Raw genomic sequence first — 23295 nt, 5'->3', positions numbered from 1 at the left:
TCGTTTATTAGTGACGTCTAATAATTTGTCAGTGAACTTTGATTTACAAATGAAGTAAAATGAGTTTGTAAAATTGTTGAAAAGTTTCGTTAACATCACAATTATCGACAAATATTTTATTACCGGTGAATATATGTTATTATCGACGGTAGTGATCATCAATGATATACAATTTTTTTATAATAAAAGTCAATTGTATCTTTTCATAAAAGATTCATAGTCATATGTATTTTTTAGATAAATATGACATAATAAGACTACAAATGAATCTACTTATCAAATTAATTGCATATATCAAGTCAAACCCAGACACATTTAAATATATGAGACTTCCAACCAACTATTTAGATAGAGTTTCATCGGTCATCATTCTTCCTTCATCATAGACAATTTCATTCCTAACACTGTTTGATTATTTATTGTGTTACCATTCTTCATTCCAAACCTTTTGTGCACATATTTCTTTGAAAGATGAAAATTTTATTTAGACAATGTCTAAATTCTATTATAAGAAAATGTTTCATCTTTTTCATGTCAAACATGTCAACGTCCAAGACTTGAATTTTTAAACTTGTCACACATGATTTTATTATTACATATGTAAAGATAAAACCATCCACAAAAAGAGTGACATAAATTGTTAGATTGTGCAAATTAAATAAGTCAAGTCACAATCAAATCGTGACACTTAAATTATTGTGTTTTTAAATAAATAGAGTTATATTAGCAAAAGTTTTAGGTTTTAAAGTTTTTGATCCAATAATTGATATTAATAATCATGGTTGTCAATTTGTTGGAAGTCTCACATCGACTAGAGAAAAGGTCATTTCATTATATAAGTGGAGTGCAAACCTTACTTACATATTGTGTTATGCTTAAAGCTCAATTCTAACAGAATTCTATTTATGAAAAGTTGTTGAGAGAAAAATTTAGGGGTGATCATGGATTGGATTTTTAATGATCCAATCCACATTCATTTTGGATCCAAATAATTGGATTAATTTTCGATCCAAATTCATTTTTTCAGAAAAAGTAAATTGAATTTTTTAAAAATCCAGATCCAAATATTTAGATCAAGTTTAAATCCAGATCTAAATATTTGGATCAAGTTCAAAATTCAAAATTCATTTTTCATAAAATAAATTCAAATTAATTTTTTTAAAACTTGTGTCCATAGGGCTAACACCATAGAATTTGACAGATTTTTAGTCGGGGCCAACGAGGCCAAATTTCAGCATGGGATGAACTTGAATGACTTTCGAACGAATTTCGGTTGGGGACGACGTGATCAAATTTGGGCTAAGGTCGACTTGACAAAATTTCAGTCGAGATCGACTTGACTGGATTCGATTGAATTTCGGCCAGGGCCGATTTTGCCTAATACGACCAAATTTTGACCAGAGTCGACTTGGCCAAATATGGCCACATTTGGGCCAAGGCCTGATCAGTCAAATTTCGGTCATGGTTGACTCCACTAAATTTGTCGATCGAGACTGACTTGACTGAATATGGCAAATTTTCGATCACAACCGACTAAGTTGAATATAGTCAAATCTCGTTCGGGACTTACTCGACCGAATACGGCTAAATTTGGGTCATGACCAACTTGATTGAATTTGGTCAAGTTTAGGTCAGGAACGACTCGCCTAAATATGACCAATTTTCGGTCGCGATCAACTCAGTCGAATACGACCAAATTCAGGTTAGGACCAACTCAGTCAAATTTTGGTTGAGGCCAACACGACCGAATTTTGACCAGAGCCGACTCGACTGAATTCGACTGAATTTTATTCGTGGCCAACTCAGTTGAATACGACCAAATTTCGATCGTGACCGACTCATTTGAATACGGCCAAATTTAATCCTAGGCCGTTTCAGTCGAATACGACCAAATTTGGGCCATGGCCGACTCGGTCAAATCTTAATCGAGGCCAACTCGATTGAATTCGAACGAATTTTGACTGGAGCCAATTAGGCTAAATACAGCCAAATTTTGGTCGCGGTTGTGTTGGTCGAATACGGTCAAATTTTGTCTGGGTCGACTCAGCCCAATGGAGTCAAATTTCGGTCGGGGTGAACTCAATCGAATACTTTCAAATTTTGTCTAGAACCAACTGGGTCAAATGGGACCGACTTGACAGAATTTGGCCTAATTCGGCCAAATTTTGTATAGGATCACGCCAACTCAATCAAATACGACTAAATTTGGGCTAGTCCGTCTCAACCTTTAGCCTAACCTAACAAAAAATATAAAGTGAAAATTTGGATTGGATATTTTGGATTATCCATTTTGAAAATCTAGATTTCGAGAATGAATATCAAATCCATAAAATATATAAAATGTAGATTAGATTGATATCCAGATCCAATAAAATGGATTTTAAATGGATTGAATTTTTAATTGAATGACTATTAAATGGATTGGATCATAGAAAAAATGGATTGGATCATAAAAATTTGATTTTATGCCCACCCTTAAAAAAATGATACTTGAGGAACTTAATAATTTTTTGTTTAATAATTTTAGAAAAGAAATAAAAGTTATTAATCCAATATTTTGGGATGTGGAATTGAAGAGCAAAATTGTGTTACTTTTTTATTGGAGTTAGAGATGGAGGTATGTTTACACAGTTGGATTATATATATAGTGTTAAAGTATTTCCTAAAGAACTCCATTATACAACTCTATCAATATTATTAGGCAATATATTAAACAAATTATAAATTTGTAGAAAAAAATATTTAAAGTTTTAAAAAAGTTAGATTCTTTTGGATGTAAATTACCATAATATTTGGATCGTTTATCAAACAAACAATATGAGTAAAATTGATCCATGATATTTAAAAAAAAAATTATATATCCATTTTAGGTATATTATACAAAATAATCAATAACCCATGTTTTTGAAAAACTTAAAAAAAGAATAAAAAAGCATGAATGCCTAGTATAATTACATCAATCCTACATCTTGCAATAAATTTAATTTAAATGTCAAATTGACGTGGATCATCATCTCATGAATAGTTGGGTTATCACTATATGGGGCTAGGTAAGGTTTTTCCTTCATGCACCTTTGTAATTTATATGTGTACTTTTATAATTTCTAAAATGATTATTTCACTTTTTTTATTTTATATAAAAGTTACTTTTGGTTGTTATATTATGATTTTAGAAAATAGATTTCAAGAATATATACGATACAAAAGTTTTTTAAACACATTACATCTATTTTGAAATGCTATCCCAAATGATGGTTTTTTTTTTTTCTGGAACAAATTTTTTCTCTTCTTCTTTTTGTTGTTCTACGTTGGAATGGCAACTTGACGTGATCCAATGAAGAACGGTATCTAGTACGGGGTTTCTTCCTGTACCCCCAATATTTTTTCTGCATTCCCAAAGTTTTCTTGCCTTCCAATTTTACCCTTTAAAAAAAATCAAAATAAAAAACTGAATTAAGTAAAAGCAATAATTAAGTAATTATGAAGTTCTGAAGTTGGTAGCTGCTACCTGCATTGCATACGTCAAATGAGAGAGTGAATTTTAAAAAATTAAATACTGAAGTCAAATGGTTAAAGGCCAATTTTGGTATTTAGAAAATGTTTGGAGGTGCAGGAAGAAAACCCCATTAGTTGGGTGCAGAAAGAAAGCCTTGGACTAGAGAGGCGTATGTCCAAAACGTTGGCCCAATCCAAAGTATATGAAGTTGGAATCGACCAAGTTGATAATATAGTTGTATTTCTAAATTATAATCCAGCGTGTTAATTTTATTTTATTTTTCTTTCAATTACTGGTTTTAATTTTCATAGTTTTTTATTTTTTTCCCTGCACTCAATACCTTTTTTTTTTTTTTGTAAATCCTGCATCTCCAATGAGTATTATATTCTTATTATATAAAAATTTACTAAGTAGAAATATTAAAAAAAAAATATTGGAGTAAGGGGAGAGTAAATGAATAAATCGTAAATTAAGAAAGTAAGAATGTACCGGCAGTCATCTTATTATTAATTAATTAACCTATTTTGAATTACCGGTAAATAAAAAAGAAAAAAATAATAATTATCAGTAAGTAAATAATTTCTGATTATTTTTAAATTATTCAAATTTAAAGCGATGTATAGTTTTCTGTGTTAAAAATAATATAAAACCTTCTCATATTAGTTATTTTCTTCCAAATAATTTGTATCCATTCAATAAATACCCGGTAGAATATTTTAATTTTATGTGTTTTATTATTTTAGATATAGTTTTATAAAGCATAAAACTAAGACATTTAATATGGTGAACTAAATTAACCAATTTCTAATAGCGCTGTTGTCAAAACTATAACATATATCAATTGTTAAAATTGGATTTAAAAAAAGAAAAATAGTTTTCTCTGAATAAACCCATTTCAAAAACAAATTTATTTAGTAAATTTATTCCCAATTTAATTCTTAGATTGAACTTGTTTAGTGTTTATGTGGAGAATTTAGTCTCCCAGAAATTTAATTAACAACGTGTAACACTCTCACACCTTTTTTTTTCTTAATTTACAACTTTTTTTTTATATAAAAAAAAAACGAAGTCAAAATCTAGCGTCGAAGTAGGAATGTTGAAAATTCTGTTTTTGAAAATTGACTAAAGAAAAAAGAGAAAATAAAAATTAGTGATACGGAGATAAAATTATTAGGAAGAATTTTTTTAGATGGGTGAAGTTTAAGAATAAAATCTACAGCATACACTGGTAATTATGTTGAGAAAATTAGTATCATCATGAAAAATGTTCAATTTTTTTATTTTTTTTACTGCATATAGGGTTTAGGATGGTAAATTTATGTTGACTAAAGAATAGTTTTTTTACTGAATGTACGAAAAAATGGTAATATAATTGGGTGGTAAATGATTAGCAAAACGAAATTAAAGTACTATAAATGTGAGTCTAAAAGCACTCCGTTTCAAAAAATTACAAATTAAAGGTCAAAATAATAAATGGTGTAATTAGTTACAAATTCTTTTTCAAAATTCTGTCTCTTAATTCCTTTAGTCTATGCACAAGGTGGGCACTACTTTAACTTTTCAATCCCACCGAAGAAGAAAGAAAAATAAAAGTAAAAATAAAGAAAAATGATTAAATTTTATGCATATTCAACCTGATTATAGTCGAGAGTAGAGTAAGAATGAAAAAATAAAAATACTCTTATAGATGAGTATTGCAAATAAAATTCATGGTGAATAATTAATACTTACGTATATTTATTATAAGTGGGTAACAAGTATTTTAATATCTGTTTATAACTGGAATAGATTCAGTTATCATATTATCATTCATATATATATATATATATATATATATATAAATATATAAATATATATATATATATATATATATATATATATATATATATATATATATATATATATATATATACGATACTCATAAAAATTAAAATTAAAATTATATTTTATAGATTTAAATTTAAATAAAATTTATTTTTTATTTTATTTTATTTTATTATATTTAATTTATGTTTATTTTAATTTTTTTATTTTATTTAAAATTTATTTAAAAAAATTATATATTTTTTAAAATATTCGCAGGTATTCAAGGATATTTTTATAAATTTTTAAAAAATTTGCACCAATTTTACAAACAGATATTACATAAATAACGGATAAATATTTTTGTTGTGAATCGAGTCGTAAATATGCACTATTCGTATCTTATCTGACTCGTTTTCTTTCTTAACCAACCTAAAAAAAAGTATAAGGGTGTGTTCTTTTGTCTTTTTAGACAAAGAAAGATTATGAATGTAATTACTAAATTTTCCATAGGGTAGGTAGATTAAATTATGAAAATGACAATTACCTAAATTAATTTGGAAATTATCATGTATTTAACATTAGTTAATTGCTAGCTTGGTCTAGACTAAATTGATTGACGTGCTATACATTAATTACGACTTAAACGTATTCATGCACTCCAAAGTCAAGGTTTAAAATGATCGACATTAAAAACTGAAATATTTTATTGTTACTGATTTCAATTTTGTTTTGGAAAAATTATTTGTTGAAAGTAACTGATAAACATAGAATAATTTAAATAGGTATATTAATTTTAAACTTTTGTAAAAAAATATTTTTGAATTAGTTATTTTCATTTCAAATAATATATATAATATTTAGAACTTTCTTTAAAAGTTTTTAAAATAAGGTTTTCTTATAATCAAATATGTAATTTATCAAGAAAACAATTATAAAAATATCAACGACTAAGCTAGAATTTTTAAAAAGCTTGGAAGTGTTAATATATCAAATTCCTAAATATATTATATTCGCATCCCATCTATTTATTATTAGACGCAACCAAATTCATTTATTAAAGATCTATTAGAAATTAAATGTAACGATTTATTAAAAATTAAGTATCTATTGTCAAACTTTTTATCAATTATAATTTTATATCACATATAATTGACTCTATTTCAAAAATCTCCTTCAACTCTCTTCACTTGATATTTTCCATTGCATGAGTTCAATATAAATAGAGTTAAAATAATTTTCTTTAGAATCACAATTTCCTTTTGAGGAAATATTCCTTTTCTCAAAATCACTATGTTCATTACACAATAACATGTTTTCAGATTTTGAATTAAAAAAAGAGAGTAATTTTCTCATAAATATAGAGAAAAGTTAGAGAAATTAAAAAAAAAAGAATATTTATAAAGAGATGATGATTTTCTTAAAATAAATTTTAAATGATTTTTTTTATTTTATAAATTTTTTGTTTAAGTAATCAAATATTCATATTTTATTTTTGAAACAATTTACTAAATTCTTATTTATTATATTAATATTTTTTTAATTAAATTTAATGTAAAGTAAGATATTATGCTGTTAAGTAGACATCTTATCTTTGTTATAATAATGAATCAAACGGTTAGAAAAGTTCAATAATAGTAAGAAGAAAAAAAAAATACTATCTTCTATATTATCAATATCAATGTCTCAATTTTAATATAAAGATATTAAAATAAATATTGTAAATAGTATAATGGTTGAATAAATAATGTATTATGAAAATATCAAAAAGGACTATCATTATGAATATCATATATGATAAAAAATAATTATATGAAAATAATAAAATTTTACACAGTGGAATAATTAATGTGAACAATTCCGTTGGTTATTATATACAATTAGGTCCTTTAAATTTAATGGCGTGTGATGAATATAAAACCATAAAAAAAAAGTAATACTAAGAACGTGGTTCAAAAATAACACTTTTATGTATCTCATTATTACCACGCTTTTTTTTCTCTCTTTTTTTTTCTATTTTTTCGTACTTTCATTCAAGGTTGATGGTTACTTTTTCCATGTTTTTCATTTTTTAAAATAATATTTTATGAAATTATTAATATTTATTTTACTGGTATATTCGTGTTTTATGACTAATGTAAAGGTGCATCAATGAAAACTTTTTAACTTGGTCAACAAAAATGAAAAGCAATAGTGAGAGAGAATTTACAACTTTATTTAAAAAAAAATAGTAATTAAAACATGGTTTGCAACGTTTACATTAAACAACAAAAAGAAAAAGGAAAATGAAGAACACTCCCTTTCACGTGGTTTCAATTTCCAAATTAAACAAATTAAAATCGCTAAACATGATTATTAATAAATAATTATTGTTTAGATAAACAATTGAAAAAATTATCAACACGAGGATGGAAAAAGGAGATATTCTGTCTCCAAATCTGTCCCTACATTCATTAATAATTTTTTAATTATTATACTCTATAAAAAATATAATAACGAGTTAAATCAGGTTTTAAAATTAATAAAATATAAGGTACCAGACCAAAATTCTATATTTTATCGAATGAAATGGATTTAATATCTTTTTCCAACCTCCAAATTTTAAAAAATTCATAGTAGTTCCCAAAGTTTATGCTCACATATTATTTTAAAAAATAATTTATTGTAGCTTCTGTCTTTTATTTTCAAAATTCACGCATTTTGCTGATAAAGTATAATTAAACCTTTAGAAATTAGTAGTGTTGAGAACCATATTCAAACCATTTACCCATTACTTTCTCATGCCACCAAGATTACTAGGTTTGCATGGTTTAATGAATAAAAATATGATTAAAATGAAAACATATAATAATAGTTTTATTATACTTTTACTATTTTTCATACAATAAGTATAAATATGCCTTTGAAAGAAATATAGTGATAGAAAATAATTTTTATAAGTTAAATAAGTCAAAATGATCGAGCGATTTGGTGGTTTAAAAATAAAAGAGATAAAAAAAAAAATCAAATTGCACTTCAAAGATTATTACTCAATTTCAGGTAAATTGCAGGTAGGTAATAAGGATTTCAATAAATAATGAAAGTGAAAAGATCAAAATGTAAAAAATTAGGAATAAATATGGCTTTAGTCAATAAAAATTTGAGTTAAGATCGAAATTCATTTTTGTTTAAAACTTTAATACATTTTAGTTATTAAATTTAAAAAATAAATGAATATAGTTCTTTTAATCTAATTAGGTTAATTTTTTTTAGGTGTCCATTACATTCATTTTAAAATTTAAGAACTAAAATATATCTAAGTTTCGGACAAAAACGAATTTTAATTTTAGATAAAAATTCACATACTAAACACCCTGCTTAACCCAAAAAAAACTACCAAACTACCAAATTTTTTGCTGAACTTTAAAAGTTAGGAAAAATTTAATAAAGTTTTAACATTTTCCTATGTCTTACTTAAAAAATAAAAAAGTAACGAAAGATTAACTTTTACACATTTGATATTAAATTAATTTCTATTTTTAATTCAATACAGGTAGATGTAAAAAATGACTTTAAACCCATGAGACAAGTAAGTAATTACAATGTTGTTTAATAATCATTTAAATAATTTAGAAGTTTAATTTTTTTAAAGATTAAATATTTCAAATTTTAACTACTATATTTATAATGATATTTTAAGAAATAAACAATCAAATTGTTATAAAATAATTAAGTTAATCTATTTTTATTATATAACAATAAATACATAAAATAATTCAGAAGAACAAAATATTTTTAAGGACGTCAATTCATTCAAGTCACCGATTTAAGAGGATCTAACTGAATTACAAAATTCATGTCTTAACAAAAAAATAATTGAGTTTATTTAGTTTATTTTCAGCTCAACTCGTGAATTAATATATGTGAATGATCAACTTACTTTCCAACTTCTAAATAAGTATTTTGTTTAGAAAAAATTTGTAAAATAAGAAACAACAATCACAAATTAATTTCTTGATTTAAAAAAAGTATTTTTGACAAGTTGTCATATAGATTCACGAGATATTTAATAGCAATAAAACTTAGACTAAGTTAAACGATATATATATATATATATATATATATATATATATATATATATATATATATATTTATTATATATACATAAAATAATTTTATAAACTCTAATTAAAAATTGTTTAACTTTCTCATTTGTATTTAAGACACATTTAGATTAGAGATTTTTTGGTTAAACTCCAAGCATAAATAAATTTATAATTGTTTAAACAAAAATGAACTAACCTACTCCACTAGTTTGTAAAGGTGAATTTGATCTAAATTTTGAGCGAAGGCTTTACTTTTGAAGGAATTTGAATGCAATCACGAGAAACGAAATATGAATGTTGAAATGGATATAGATGGATTGAAGAAAAACTTCAAAGTTATGGTCCAAACAAAAAGTAGGCAACCAAATCAGTTTGTCTAGCTATTGTAGATAAGCACAGCATCATTCTGAGGTGGACATCCTCAATTCCCCACAGTTTTAGGTAATGTCAAAAGTGATTAAGCACGAGCAATTGATGAAAAAAAAGAAGATTCAAATTATCCTCATCAGGTTTAAATATACAACCCAGTTGAATTTCATGTGTTCCTATCCCTTTTAATCCTACGATAGGTGCAAACCATGTTTTCTGGATAAGTTACATTTTTTTTCAAGTTGCTGGATTATCATTAAATATCACGAACAAAAATGTTTAAAATAATATGGATCGAAATCCGTGAGTCAATTCGGTTTACCATGGGTTCGGTCAGGTTGGGTTGAAAATATTTTATAAATTTCAATACGGATTGATTTTTGATCCTATCCACCTAGAATCTGGCTTACCCGGATTGAATTCGTGGTGAGTCGGATTGACTCACCAACCCACAAATAAAGAGTTACATAAATATTTTTTGTTAAGTTGAACTTTACATTTGGGTTTGGTTGTTGTTTTTAGCCAACATATACAATTTGTATTTTTGTGATTTTGGTTTGGATTTGGATTATATTAAAGTTTGTTTAGATTTTAATTAAAATTAGAATTTAGTTTTAATTGAAAAAAATAAAAAATTATATTCTTTTTAATTAAGTGAGTTTGTGAACGAATCCATTTAACCCACCAACCTGTAGTAGATTGGGTCATGTTCAAATTTTTTCGGCTCGCTAATAAGTGAGTCAGATTGGATTAACTCACTAAATGATTAACCAGCAATGGATCGAATCGGATGAGACCAGATTATCCATTTTGACGACTCTACTCATCGCAATAATATTGCCACTGTAAAAAAATATCATTTTAACTAGATGGGCTGATTAAGATTGATAACATTCCAAATAATTAAATATACAAATGAAAAAAATCATCATATATACATACGTATAAAAAAAATCAAAACTATATTTAGTGGTAAATCTTTAATAAAGAATTATTATTTACAAGATCTCACACTAAAATGAAAAATAAGATAATTTATGTGAAGAGTGAGTTATTTAAAATTAACTCTCACAACCTCCAAAATATTAAAAAATGTTCGTATTTTATTTTTTTCTCATATTATACAAAAATTCAGTATGATCTAAAAGATATATTTAAGAACTTGAGGTGACATATACCATTAAAGTAAAATTTAAGGATAATATTTTTCTCTCTTTTTTTTTATTTGAAGAAAAAAACATTTCATATAATTTTTTTATCCTTTTGTTTTTCTCTTTTTTTATATTATTTTCATTCGTTTAATTTGTTTCGTCGGTGAAATGATTATTAATTTAAAAACAATAAAATAGACGTGAGCAAGTTGCGAACTAACTCTCGGGAGTCAATAGAAAGAAAAGTAACAGTGTAATTGTATTTTATTGACTCTCTGAATCTAACGACACAGAACAGAATCATACTCTTCAATGGAAATGGATATAAAAAAACTGCACCTTCTTTTAGTTGACTTGCAGCATTAATTTACTACCAATAAACCTAAAAATCAAGACACTTTTTTTCCTAGAAATGCTTCTCTCTGACGTGATCTTTGAAATTTCTTTCCAAATATTTATTTAGAAAACTACACATTTCTTTGATTCCTGTCATATCCCATTTGCAATAATTTCAACAATAGCCAGCAGATTTTTCCAACCAAATAGGAACCAGATGATGATGCAGTTCAGTTCAAAAGTCTTTCTGACTCGTTTTCAGTTTATTTTATCTGTGTTCATAAAGGATAATATATAGTTTTGTACAACTGTCAATGTTTTGTTTGAAGACCATACATTTTTAAAAGTCAAACTGCAACACTGTTTACCAAATTGCAGAAGATCCGAATCTATATAAGTAGATACACGAGGCACAAGTTCCCCGCATCTCACTTCACCATGGCCATCTCTGCAATTTTCTTCTCTGCTATAATCTTTCTCGTCTATGGCAATGGTGTTCTTCCCACTGAAGCCACCCACCATGTTTACAGAAATCTTCAAACTCTTTCTTCTCATGATCACTCCTCTGATCATCAACCTTACAGAACTGCTTATCATTTTCAACCTCCCAAGAATTGGATAAATGGTACAGTATAATCCTACACCATGAAACAGTCTTAAATACTCTTATGGTGAATGTTTTACATATATATATATATATATATATATATATATATATATATCTAACTATACTTTTCATTTTGCTTCTCCTTTTTTTGTCATTTGATGCTATGCTGGGGATATTCTGCAGATCCTAATGGTTAGTTTTATTCTTTCTGTCACACCTTTGTTTATATGTATAAAACATGCATGATGTTTTTTGTTGGCTAAAGATATGTGGGTTTTTGTGCAGCACCAATGAGGTACAAAGGACTTTACCATCTGTTCTATCAATACAATCCAAAAGGTGCTGTTTGGGGAAACATAGTGTGGGCCCACTCAGTATCAAAGGATCTTGTTAATTGGACTCCACTAGATCATGCAATCTACCCTTCTCAGCAGTCTGATATCAACGGTTGTTGGTCAGGCTCAGCAACTACCCTTCCTGGGGGCAAACCAGCCATTTTATACACAGGAATTGACCCTAACAATCACCAAGTTCAAAACTTGGCCATACCCAAAAACTTCTCTGACCCTTTTCTCAGGGAATGGGTTAAGTCACCCAAGAATCCTCTAATGGCTCCAACTCAAGCTAACCAGATAAATTCTAGCTCCTTCAGGGACCCCACCACTGCTTGGAAAGGCAAAGATGGGTACTGGAGGGTGCTGATTGGAAGCAAAGTACACAGAAGGGGCATGGCAATTTTGTACAAAAGCAAAAACTTTGTGAATTGGGTCCAAGCAGAACACCCTCTTCATTCATCAGAAGGCACTGGAATGTGGGAGTGCCCTGATTTCTACCCAGTTCTGAATAAGAGTCCATTGACTACAGGCCTTGACACTTCGGTGAATGGTGATCATGTTAGGCATGTTCTCAAGGTTAGCTTGGATGATACCAAACATGATCATTATCTGATTGGGAGTTATGACTCTGCCAAGGATATCTTCACTCCGGATAGCGGATTTGAGAGTACCAAACCCGTTTTAAGACACGACTATGGAAAATATTATGCCTCGAAAACCATTTTTGAAGATGGAAAGAACAGAAGGGTCTTGTTCGGTTGGGTTAACGAATCCTCAAGTGTTGCTGATGATATCGAGAAAGGATGGTCCGGAATCCATGTAAGTTGGACTCAGTTTCTTCGTTTGTTATCATATTTTTAAACTAGATTCTATGGTTAACTAGATTGGTTTATTGATCCAAATATTTGAATATATATATTTGCAGACTATTCCAAGGACCATTTGGCTTCATAAATCGGGGAAACAGTTGGTGCAATGGCCGGTTGTTGAAATCGAAAGCTTGCGTGTGAAACCTGTTCACTGGCCCTCCAGAGTGGTCAATGGTGGTGAAACTATTCAAGTGACTGGTGTTACTGCAGCACAGGTATTTTTTACTACATGTTAGAACAATCTTTTCAGACAAATATACTATTACTGTATCTGCTGAAATATCTTAATTATCTTGCCTTTATATTGGTCCAAATCCATGCCTATAATACGCGAGAGTGATACGTAAGTCGCATTCTGGTTACTATAGCAGAATAAAGGCAAAATTACTGATAATATAGATGAACAGTTAAGATTATCATGTGTATGAAAGTGGGTGTTCTAACTGGTTATTTTATGGCAGGCTGATGTTGAAATTTCATTTGAAGTAAATGAGTTTGGAAAGGCCGAAGTATTGGACCATTTGGAAGATCCTCAAATTCTGTGTGGTCGAAAGGGTGCAATCGTAAAAGGTGGTTTGGGACCCTTTGGTTTGTTAGTTTTTGCTTCTCGTGGCTTGCAAGAGTACACAGCAGTGTTCTTTAGAATATTTAGATACCAAAATAAAAATTTGGTTCTCATGTGCAGCGACCAAAGCAGGTTTGTCCTTGTCCTCTGTCGCTTTCCATGTGCAATTTTTTTCTCTCTTTTATATCAAACTTTGTTACTTGTCAAACTTGAGATACTCCAAAACCTCTCTCTCTTATTTAATACTTTGACAGGTCTTCCTTGAATAACGATAACGACAAGACAACCTATGGAACTTTTGTGGACGTGGACCCTCTTCGCGAGAAGCTCTCTCTAAGAACTTTGGTAAGTCGATGATGTAATATTTCCTTTCAGGAAACCATACACACAAAGTTATTGTGAAAAGCAAGTTTGTGGGTTAGATTTTCTTCAATCATAAGAGCAAATGATTCATGTGTTGGTTGTTGAGATTTGAAACAGTAAACTAACTGAGATTTATTTTTCACATTCACAGATTGATCACTCGGTGGTAGAAAGTTTCGAAGGAGAAGGAAGGGCATGCATCACAGCAAGAGTGTATCCCACGATAGCAATCAATGAGAAGGCACAGTTATATGCTTTCAACAATGGAACTGCCTCTGTCAAGATCACAAAGTTGAGTGCTTGGAGCATGAAGAAGGCAAAAATCAACTAGAAAGTGTGTTTATAACAGTTCTATATTCCATTCAAAAGTCAATTCATTTCGTACGAGGAACTTTCACTTAAACAGGAACTAGAAAGTGTGTTTTTAAAACAAACACACATGACCCAGTAGGAAATTCAAAATCATCGTTTAATATCTGTGTTATTTTATCAGTGTTTGCGGTTTCATTACTGTACTATATAACAAATACTGTGTTCTTAGTCTCTTACAGTATTTAACAAGAATGATATAGAAAAAAAAAATGTATTGTGTTTACAAACACACCCTACATGTCTATTAAGTACTCCTTTTATTTTTAATATTTATATATATCAACTTTTAAGTCATGACTGTAACATAAAGTTGGTTTAGTAGGAAAAATAACGAGAAAGAGAGATCAAAGAAACTAGTTTATTTACAAGTTGTAATTGTGGATAAAAAAGCTTTCAATTACATGATTTAACAAATACATGTCTTTTAATCATGTGCTGTCTAAATAATCAAATTAAGGAAAGCACTTTAACATAAGCAGAAATATAATTGAAATAATATGAAGGTGGAAAATAGAAAAAACTGTGGGAGAGAAAATTATGCACAAACCCTTTTGTAATACAATTATTTATTATAATAAAAAAGATTAAATTCTTTTTAAGAATATATGAAATCAAATCTAAATGAATATTTTCTTACGCCAACTAAAAAAATATTTTCAATAACTAACCAAAATAGATTTTTAATAATAAAAAAATATTTTTCTTTTGAAACACTGAAAAAATCACTTTAGTTATTCAAGTATTATTTGTATTTGTGTCTAAAAATTTTATAAACTAATTTCAAATAAAATAAAATACAATTATCTTAACTAGGAAACTTATCAGTAAAATGTAAAGATAAATAGGTTTTTCGTTCGATTGATTTCTTCGTTATTTTTTGTGTGCTGGATGGTTTATAAAATAAAAAAACGATAAGTCAACTAAAAATCATTTCGCATTAGTTTAATGAAAAATATAAAAATAAAATAACATCGAAATGTTATTTTGGTTTTTTCTTAAAAATAGAGAAAGTAAAGTAAATGTCATTGTTTTCAAGAAATTTGATATTTTCAAAACATATTATGAAATACTCACTTTTTGTGTGTATTTTGAACGCTAAAAAGTCATAAAATATATTATTTTCATTTTTGACTATTTTTTCTAAATAATTTAATTAATAATACTATTTTATTAATATTTAGAGTGAAATTAAAAAAAGAAGATAATTAATATTTATATAAAAATATTAGAAGTTGAACAAGACTGATTATGATTTTTGAGTTTTGTTAAAAGTTCTCAAGGAGGAAATAATAGGGAAATCCAAGTAGCGAAAATGACCGAAATAACCCCAACATATCTACAGTATTTATACACAGCAAAACAACAATCTGCACTTTACACCAACAAAACAGTGTTATATCACAAAACAGTAATGTGGTTCAAGAATGAAGCAGAATATGTCCAAATTATGTTCCTTTTCATAGCATCACCTTCTTCATCTTTATCTATATCACAAATCAAAAAAATCTGCGTCTGTACACTCCCCCTTGAACCATGACACAGCCTGAGGAATGATTTGGTCCCGAATCACACAACTGCAGTTCCACACATGAACGAAATGAATCTCAATAACACAAAAATGCTAACATAAATATCAACATTTTCTTCCACAGGAGTAGAATAAGAAATATCATTCAAGTGACTTACCCTAACTCATAATCCTTCTGGATCTCTTCAATCTATCCAAGAAAGCATCAAAAAAGCAATGGTCAATAAACATCATCTGATAACTTTCCATTAGATAATAGATAGTTAAAATCAGAGACTTACAGGTGCATCATCCTCATCATCCTCATCCTGGACAAGGGGAGGATTGAAAAAGTTGAAGAAACTTTCGCATTTTTCTGTGTTTGTGAGGGGCTTATTATCGATATCACTGCTTGATCTTTTCCTTGGCATCATCTGAAGAACCTTAACTGTCAGGCACTTTCCTGGAAGCCACTCAATCTCCGTCCTACAATGTTTAAATATTAAAAATATATCTGCAGCAAATGAAAACATAGATATAAACAAACACTTGCAAATTGACAAATATTTCTTACCCTTCGGCTTTTACTGACACAGACCCAACCTTGTCAACCATATATGTTTTTTCTAGCACAGAGTTTCTGAAATAAGGATTAGCAGAAAAGAAAAACCCCAGCTTGAAGGCTTTAGAATCCTCAAGTCTACACTTTATATCTTCAAGATATTGGAGGGCCCCCTCATCATCTTCAGTTATCTAACAAAAGGGAAAAGAAAAATACATAATTAACCTACAATCTTTTCAACAAATGGAAACTGTAGAATATATATGAACATAATTTCCCTTACCAGTTCAGCCAGTTTCTCATTGGCCTTCATAGCAGTTAACCAGAATTTAGGTATTCCTTTCTCTGAATTCTCTGAATTAAAAGGGTAATTCAGATACCATGAGGAGAAAATGCACAAGGCTACTATGGTAAACAAAAGTAAACAACTTTACCCTCCGTGACTTGGTCTGCTTCATCTGTATCTTCTACGTCTTTGATACCATTCACAATCTCATACCTCTGTAATGAACAAAAGGGTGAGTGATTCTGTCAGTAAGATCATGATTCCATCAAATCCATAGAAAGAACAAGTCCTCCTCTTTTAGCACAAAATCTCATAAATCAACAAGATATCTTACGAGCAACACACATACTTTGTTGAAAATTGGCTCATAAAGCTTCTCGTATTTAGCCATCAACTGTGATCGCTCCTCAAAAAACTCAGCCTGCACCGCTTCAAATTCTTTCTGCATATTCAAACAAAATCAGAATTCAGAACTTCACTTCTGTGTCCCTTCTCAATATAAATTGAAATTCCTAATATGAAGAGGAATTGAATATAAGCAAAGAGGTACATTATCTAAAACTAAAACGACTGGTGCAATTCTATCTAAAACAAAGGCACAAACAACTGAATAGATGACAAAAACATCAAACCTGAAGTTCTTCGAGAAATTCCACACGTTTCGCAACTTTTGGCGAGACAGACTGCTCAGGCGAGAGCTGGGGATTGTCCTGTACAAAGAGTGTCAACTGAATTATAGCTAAATCCCTGATTTATTTCTCGTAATTCTTCATTTCAACAGATTTAAACAGTTATAAACTAGTCATGTATTAGGCAAAGTTTTCATGTATATACAAAGCTTGCTTGTATAAAGTTAAAGATTCTTATCAAAAACTGGTCATATTAACACAAAAAATTAGCACACAAAAAGAAGAGGAAAACACATTGAGAGATCAGAATATTAACATGTCTGTGATTATCGTTTTGAATTCATAATAGTTTTTTTTTTCTTACACTAGAAAACATGTTCAGCCTCCCAGATGTGAAAAAAGGTAACTGTTTTAGTAAAGTAATCGAGTTTCTTTTCCATCGTCAAAAAGGGCAATTGTAGACAAATTTTCTTTTATCATTCAAAGAAAACTATTTGAAAGAAATTATTTGACAGAAATAGTTATGTAAAAAGATAGCTTCTTTCTTTCTTTCTTCCTTTCTTTCTTTCTTCTTAATTACCTTCACAAATTCTTGCTCAACTACGACATAAGAACAACACCAAAAAGCTTAAGTTGATAAAGGTTTATGTATTATCATACAGATCAAGAAAAAGGGTGAGAGAAGACAAAAGATTTCAAGAAACATTAGTTAAAAACTTGACGTGGGTAAATTTTTTAAATGCATTATACATTTCACACAGTATTATAGATACAAGAATACATGTAAAACTTACGCTCATTGTATCAGTACTTTCATCATCAGGAGTAAGAACTGCATACAAATTCAAAAGTTCAGAAATTTACGTTCCAACAACAGAAAAAAGAGAATCAGACAGTTATATGTAAGAGAAAGAAGAGGGTGGAATTCAAGATACCGTCGGAGTGAGAAGGAGAATGGGAGCCATCGGACATGGTGAAGGAATGAGTGTTAGAGAAAACTGGAAAGAAAGAAGAGAGAAAGAACCAAAACAATGAATATTTTGTAAAATCTCTGTATATATAGCCTTTTCTTTTGTTTGCAAGCGGTTAAGCAAAAGTGTTTTTTGTCTCTTGTAATGAGTTCAAAGAACGTGCTGTGGAAGTTGGACTTAGATTCTGGTTTAAATTAGAAAATTTAGTTACAAAACAGTTAAAGTAGTTGAAAGTAAGTAGTAACAGCTAATATTTTCGTTATACCAATCTATTAAATTATAAAGCCTCTATAATCCTATTCGTTAAAACAGCTTATAAACACGTGATAAAAATAACATGTAATAAATGTTTTATTGAAAAAAAAATTAATATAGCTTCGACAATATTTATAGTTAAACTTATCTTCATATTATAATGTAAAATATTCATAGACTCTATTTTGATTTAATTTGAATAAACGACTCTATTTTTGTCCAGTGAGTATAAAATTATCCTCTCATTAGACAATTTTTTTGATTGGGATAACACCTTTCACAAATATACAATTAAGATTTCAAGCAACTATAGTTTTTTTTTAGTCCATTTAATTGCAGTCATGTAATGTCTAGATAATCAAATTAAGGAAAACACTTTAACACAAGCAGAAATATAATTGAAATAATATGAATGTAATAACACTTCATATTAATAGAAAAAACGGTTGGAGAGAAAATTATGCACAAACCCTTTTGTAATACAATTATTTATTATAATAACAAAAGTTTTTAAAAATATTTAAGAATATATGAAATCAAATCTAAAAGCTAAGTTAAACTGAATATCTTCTTATGCCAACTAAGAAAGTATTTTCAATAACTAATCAAAAATAGATTTTTAATAATAAAAATGATTCTTTTTTGAAACAATGAAAAAATTATTTAATTTATTCAAATGTTATATATTGTATTGGTGTCTACGAATTTTATAAGCTAATTATTTCAAATAAAAAAAATACAATTATCCCAACTAGGAAAAGGTGAGAGAAGAAACTTATCAGTAAAATGTAAAGATAAATATGTTTTAGTTTGATTGATTTCTTCGTTATTTTTTGTGTGCTGGATGGTTTAAAGAAAACGATAAATCAACTAAAAATCACTTCGCATTAGTTTGATCAAAAATATTAAAAAGTAAATAACATATAAATGTTATTTTGGTTTTTCTTCTTAAAAATGGAGTTAGTAAGTAAAGTCTATGTCATTCTTTTCAAGAAATTTGTTATTTTCAAAACATATTATGAAATATTCACTTTTTGTGTGTATTTTAAACGTTAAATATTTACAAAATGTATTATTTTCATTGTTGACTATTTTTTCTAAATAATTTAATTAATAATACTATTATATTAATATTTAGAGTAAAAAAAAAAAAAAGAAGATAATGAATACGTATATAGAAAGATTAGAAGTGAGAAGTAGAATAAGACTGATTATTTATGATATTTGAGTTTTGCTGAGATGTTCTCAGAAAGCAATAATAGGGAAACCAAGTAGCAAAAATGACCAAAATAACCCCCACACATCTACAGTATTTATACACAGCAAAACACCAAGAAAACAGTGTTATGGCTCAAGAATGAAGCAGAATGTGTCCAAATTATGTTCCTTTTCATAGCATCACGTTCTTCATCTTCATCTATATCACAAAACAAAAAGCGTTGTGTCTGTAAAACTCCCCGCGAACCATGACACAGCCTGAGGAATGATTTGGTCCCGAATTACACAACTGCAGTTCCACACATCAACGAAAATGAATCTCAATAACACAAAAATGCTAACATAAATATCAACATTTTCTTCCACAGAACATATCATTCAAAAGTAGAATAAGAAATATCATTCAAGTGACTTACCCTAACTCATAATCCTTCTGGATCTCTTCAATCTATCCAAGAAAGCATCAAAAGCAATGGTCAATAAACATCATTTGATAACTTTCCATTAGATAATATGTAGTTAAAATCAGAGACTTACAGGTACATCATCCTCATCATTATCATCCGCATCATCCTCATCATTATCATCCTCATCGTTATCATTCTCATCATTATCATCCTCATCATCCTCATCATGGACAAGGGGAGGATTGAAAAAGTTGAAGAAACTTTTGCATTTTACAGTGTTTGTGAGGGGTTTATCATTTTTTGATCTATTCCTTCGCATCTTCTGAAGACGAAGAACCTTACTTGTCAGGCACTTTCTTGGACGCCACTCAATCTCCGTCCTACAATGTTTAAATGTTAAAAATATATCTGCAGAAAATGAAGACATAGATATAAACAAGCATTGCAAATTGACAAATATTTCTTACCCTTTGGCTTTTATGAACACGGGTCCAGCCTTGTCAATCGTATATGTTTTTTCTAGCACAGAGTTTTTGAAATAAGGATTACGAGAAAAGAAAAACTCCAGCTTGAAGCCTTTAAAATGGTCAATTCTACAGCTCTTTATATCTTTAAGATATTCGAGGGCCCCCTCGTCATCTTTAGTGATCTAACAAAAGGGAAAAGAAAAGTACAAAATTATCCTACAATCTTTTCAACAAATGGAAACTGTAGAATATATATGAACATAAATTCCCTTACCAGTTCACCCAGTTTCTCATTAGACTTCATAACAGCTAGCCAGAATTTAGGTATTCCTTTCACTGAATTAAAAGGGTAGTTCAGATACCATCAGGAGAAAATGCACAAGGCTACTATGGTAAACAAAAGTAAACAACTTTACCCTCCATGAATTTGTCTGCTTCATCTGTATTTTCTACGTCTTTGATGCCATTCACAATCTCATACCTCTGTAATGAACAAAAGAGTGAGTGATTCTGTCAGTAACATCATTATTTCCATCAAATCCATGAAAGTACAAATCCTCCTCTTTGAGCACAAAATCTCATAAATCAATAAGATATCTTACAAATAACGAGCAACATACATACTTTTTGGTAAAATTCCTCATACAGCTCCTCGTATTTAGCTCGCAACAGTGATTGCTCCACAAAATACTCAGCCTGCAGCTTATCAAATTGTTTCTGCATATTGAAACAAAATCAGAATTCAGAACTTCACTTCTGTGTGCCTTGTCAATATAAAATGAAACTTCTAATATGAAAAGGAAATGGGAGTAGACTTTCTCTTACTACAAATCAATATTAACTAGTGCTACGGATTTTTGGAATTGAATATAACCAAAGAGGTGCATTATCTAAAACTAAAACAACTGGTGCAATTCTATCTAAAACAAAGGCACAAAACATTGAACAAGTGTCTCCAATTTCTTTTGGTGGTTCGAGTAGATAGACACTTCCACCACTTCAATTCTTGACATCACAACTGAGTAGATGACAAAAACATCAAACCTGAAGTTCTTTGAGATATTCTACACGTTTCAAGACATTTGGAAATAATAGGTCCATGAAGGTCCTCAGAAACTCCCGAAATGAAAGCTGGGAATCGTCCTGTACAAAGAGTGTCAACTGGATTATAGCTAAATCCCTGATTTATTTCTTGTAACTTCGTCACTTCAACAGATTTAAACAGTTATAAACTAGTCATGTAGTAGGGAAAGTTTTCATGTATAGCTATAGACAAGACTTGCTAGTATAAAGTTAAAGATTCTTATTGACAAATGGTCATATTAACACAGAAATTAGCACACAAAAAGAAGAGGAAAACATCTTGACAGATCAGGATATTAACATGTCTGTGATTATGGTTTTGAAATCATAGTATTGTTTTTACATTTGAAAACATGTTAAGCCTCCCTGATTTGAATAAAAACGTAACTATTTTAGTAAAGTAATCGAGTAGACGAAGTTTCTTTTATCATTCAAAGAAAACTATTCGAAAAGAAATTATTTGAGAGAAACAGTTATGTAAAAAGATAGCTTCTTTCTTTCTTTCTTTCTTCTGAATAATTACCTTCACAATTCTTGCTCAACTACGAAATAAGAACAACACAAAAAAGATAAAGTTGATAAAGGTTTATACATTATCATATAGATCAAGAAAAAGGGCGAGCCAAGACAAAAGATTTTAAGAAACATTAGTTAAAAACTTGACGTGGGTAAATTTTTTTAAATGCATTATACTTTTCACACAGTATTATAGATATAAGAATACATCATCCAAAGTCCTTAGTACAATTTCCTGTAGATATTGAATCCCGCAAGAATTACATGGTAAAACTTACGTTCGTTGTATCAGTACGATCATCATCAGGAGCAGGAACTGCACACAAATTCAAAAGTTCATAAATTTACGTTCCAACAACAACAGAAAAAAGAGAGTAGAATAAACAGACAGTTATAAGAGAAGGAAGAGGGTGGAAAGAATTTCAAGATACCGCCGGAGTGAGGAAGAGAATTGGAGCTATCTGACATGGTGAAGGAATGAGTGTTAGGGAAAACTGCAAAGAAAGAAGAAAGAACGAACCAAAACAATGAATGTTTTCTAAAATCTCTGTATATATAGCATTTTCTTTTGTTTGCAAGTGGTTAAGCAGTGGGAAAGAAAAGTGTTTTTTTGGCTCTTGTAATGAGTTCACAGAACGTGCTGTGGAAGTTGGCCTTCAAATTAGGACTTAGATTTTGGTTTAAGTTAGAAAATTTAGTTACAAAACAGTTAAACTAGTTAAAGTAGTTGAAAGTTGGTACTAACAGCTAATATTTTTGTTATACCGATTTATTAAATTATAAAACCTCAATAATCCTATTCTTTATAACAGCTTATAAACATAACACGTGATAAAAATAACATGTTTTTTATAATAAATGTTCTATTAAAAAAATTAATATAACTTTTAGACAATATTTATAGTTAAACATATCTTCATATTATAATATAAATCATTCATAGATCTATACAAGTTGGATCTTGATTTAATTTGAATAAAAGTCTCTATTTTTGTCCAGAGAGTAAAATTATCCTCTCATTTTACAATTTTGATTGGGATAAC

At 28.9% G+C, this 23295-nt stretch overlaps 3 protein-coding genes across 4 annotated transcripts; 1 reads left to right on the top strand and 2 right to left on the bottom strand.

The window, feature by feature from the left end:
• Positions 1-11516: 11516 nt before the first annotated feature.
• LOC114183695 (beta-fructofuranosidase, cell wall isozyme-like) lies at positions 11517-14580 on the top strand. 2 transcript variants are annotated; one of them, XM_028070808.2, is made up of 6 exons: positions 11517-11865; positions 12133-13001; positions 13108-13266; positions 13513-13748; positions 13871-13961; positions 14131-14580. In XM_028070808.2, the coding sequence occupies exons 1-6, from the start codon at positions 11679-11681 to the stop codon at positions 14308-14310; spliced, it is 1722 nt and encodes a 573-aa protein (XP_027926609.1). In that variant the 5' UTR covers positions 11517-11678; the 3' UTR covers positions 14311-14580. The 2 variants fall into 2 exon arrangements, with proteins under 2 accessions (XP_027926609.1, XP_085529199.1); XM_085673073.1 differs by lacking the exon at positions 11517-11865 and adding an exon at positions 11888-12039.
• Positions 14581-15684: 1104 nt separating this feature from the next.
• Positions 15685-18307, bottom strand: LOC114184787 (nucleosome assembly protein 1;2-like). The gene is made up of 10 exons (XM_085673503.1): positions 18271-18307; positions 18130-18167; positions 17339-17416; positions 17056-17148; positions 16847-16921; positions 16704-16772; positions 16433-16611; positions 16161-16344; positions 16038-16069; positions 15685-15925 (listed from the first exon to the last, which is right to left on the bottom strand). The coding sequence occupies exons 1-10, from the start codon at positions 18305-18307 to the stop codon at positions 15841-15843; spliced, it is 870 nt and encodes a 289-aa protein (XP_085529629.1). The 3' UTR covers positions 15685-15840.
• Positions 18308-19751: 1444 nt separating this feature from the next.
• Positions 19752-23173, bottom strand: LOC114185467 (nucleosome assembly protein 1;2-like). Its single transcript, XM_028073202.2, has 10 exons — positions 22684-23173; positions 22531-22568; positions 21698-21796; positions 21278-21370; positions 21070-21136; positions 20928-20989; positions 20654-20835; positions 20317-20566; positions 20196-20227; positions 19752-20068 (listed from the first exon to the last, which is right to left on the bottom strand). Exons 1-10 carry the CDS (start codon positions 22718-22720, stop codon positions 19984-19986), a joined length of 945 nt encoding a protein of 314 aa, XP_027929003.1. The 5' UTR covers positions 22721-23173; the 3' UTR covers positions 19752-19983.
• Between the last annotated feature and the right edge of the window lie 122 nt (positions 23174-23295).

This window comes from Vigna unguiculata, chromosome 5, assembly GCF_037176805.1.
Source record: "Vigna unguiculata cultivar grain cowpea cultivar isolate G323 ecotype 2 chromosome 5, ASM3717680v1, whole genome shotgun sequence".
NCBI lineage: Eukaryota > Viridiplantae > Streptophyta > Magnoliopsida > Fabales > Fabaceae > Vigna > Vigna unguiculata.
Note: the sequence above shows the minus strand (reverse complement) of the source record. Positions and strands in the feature narration are given on the sequence as shown.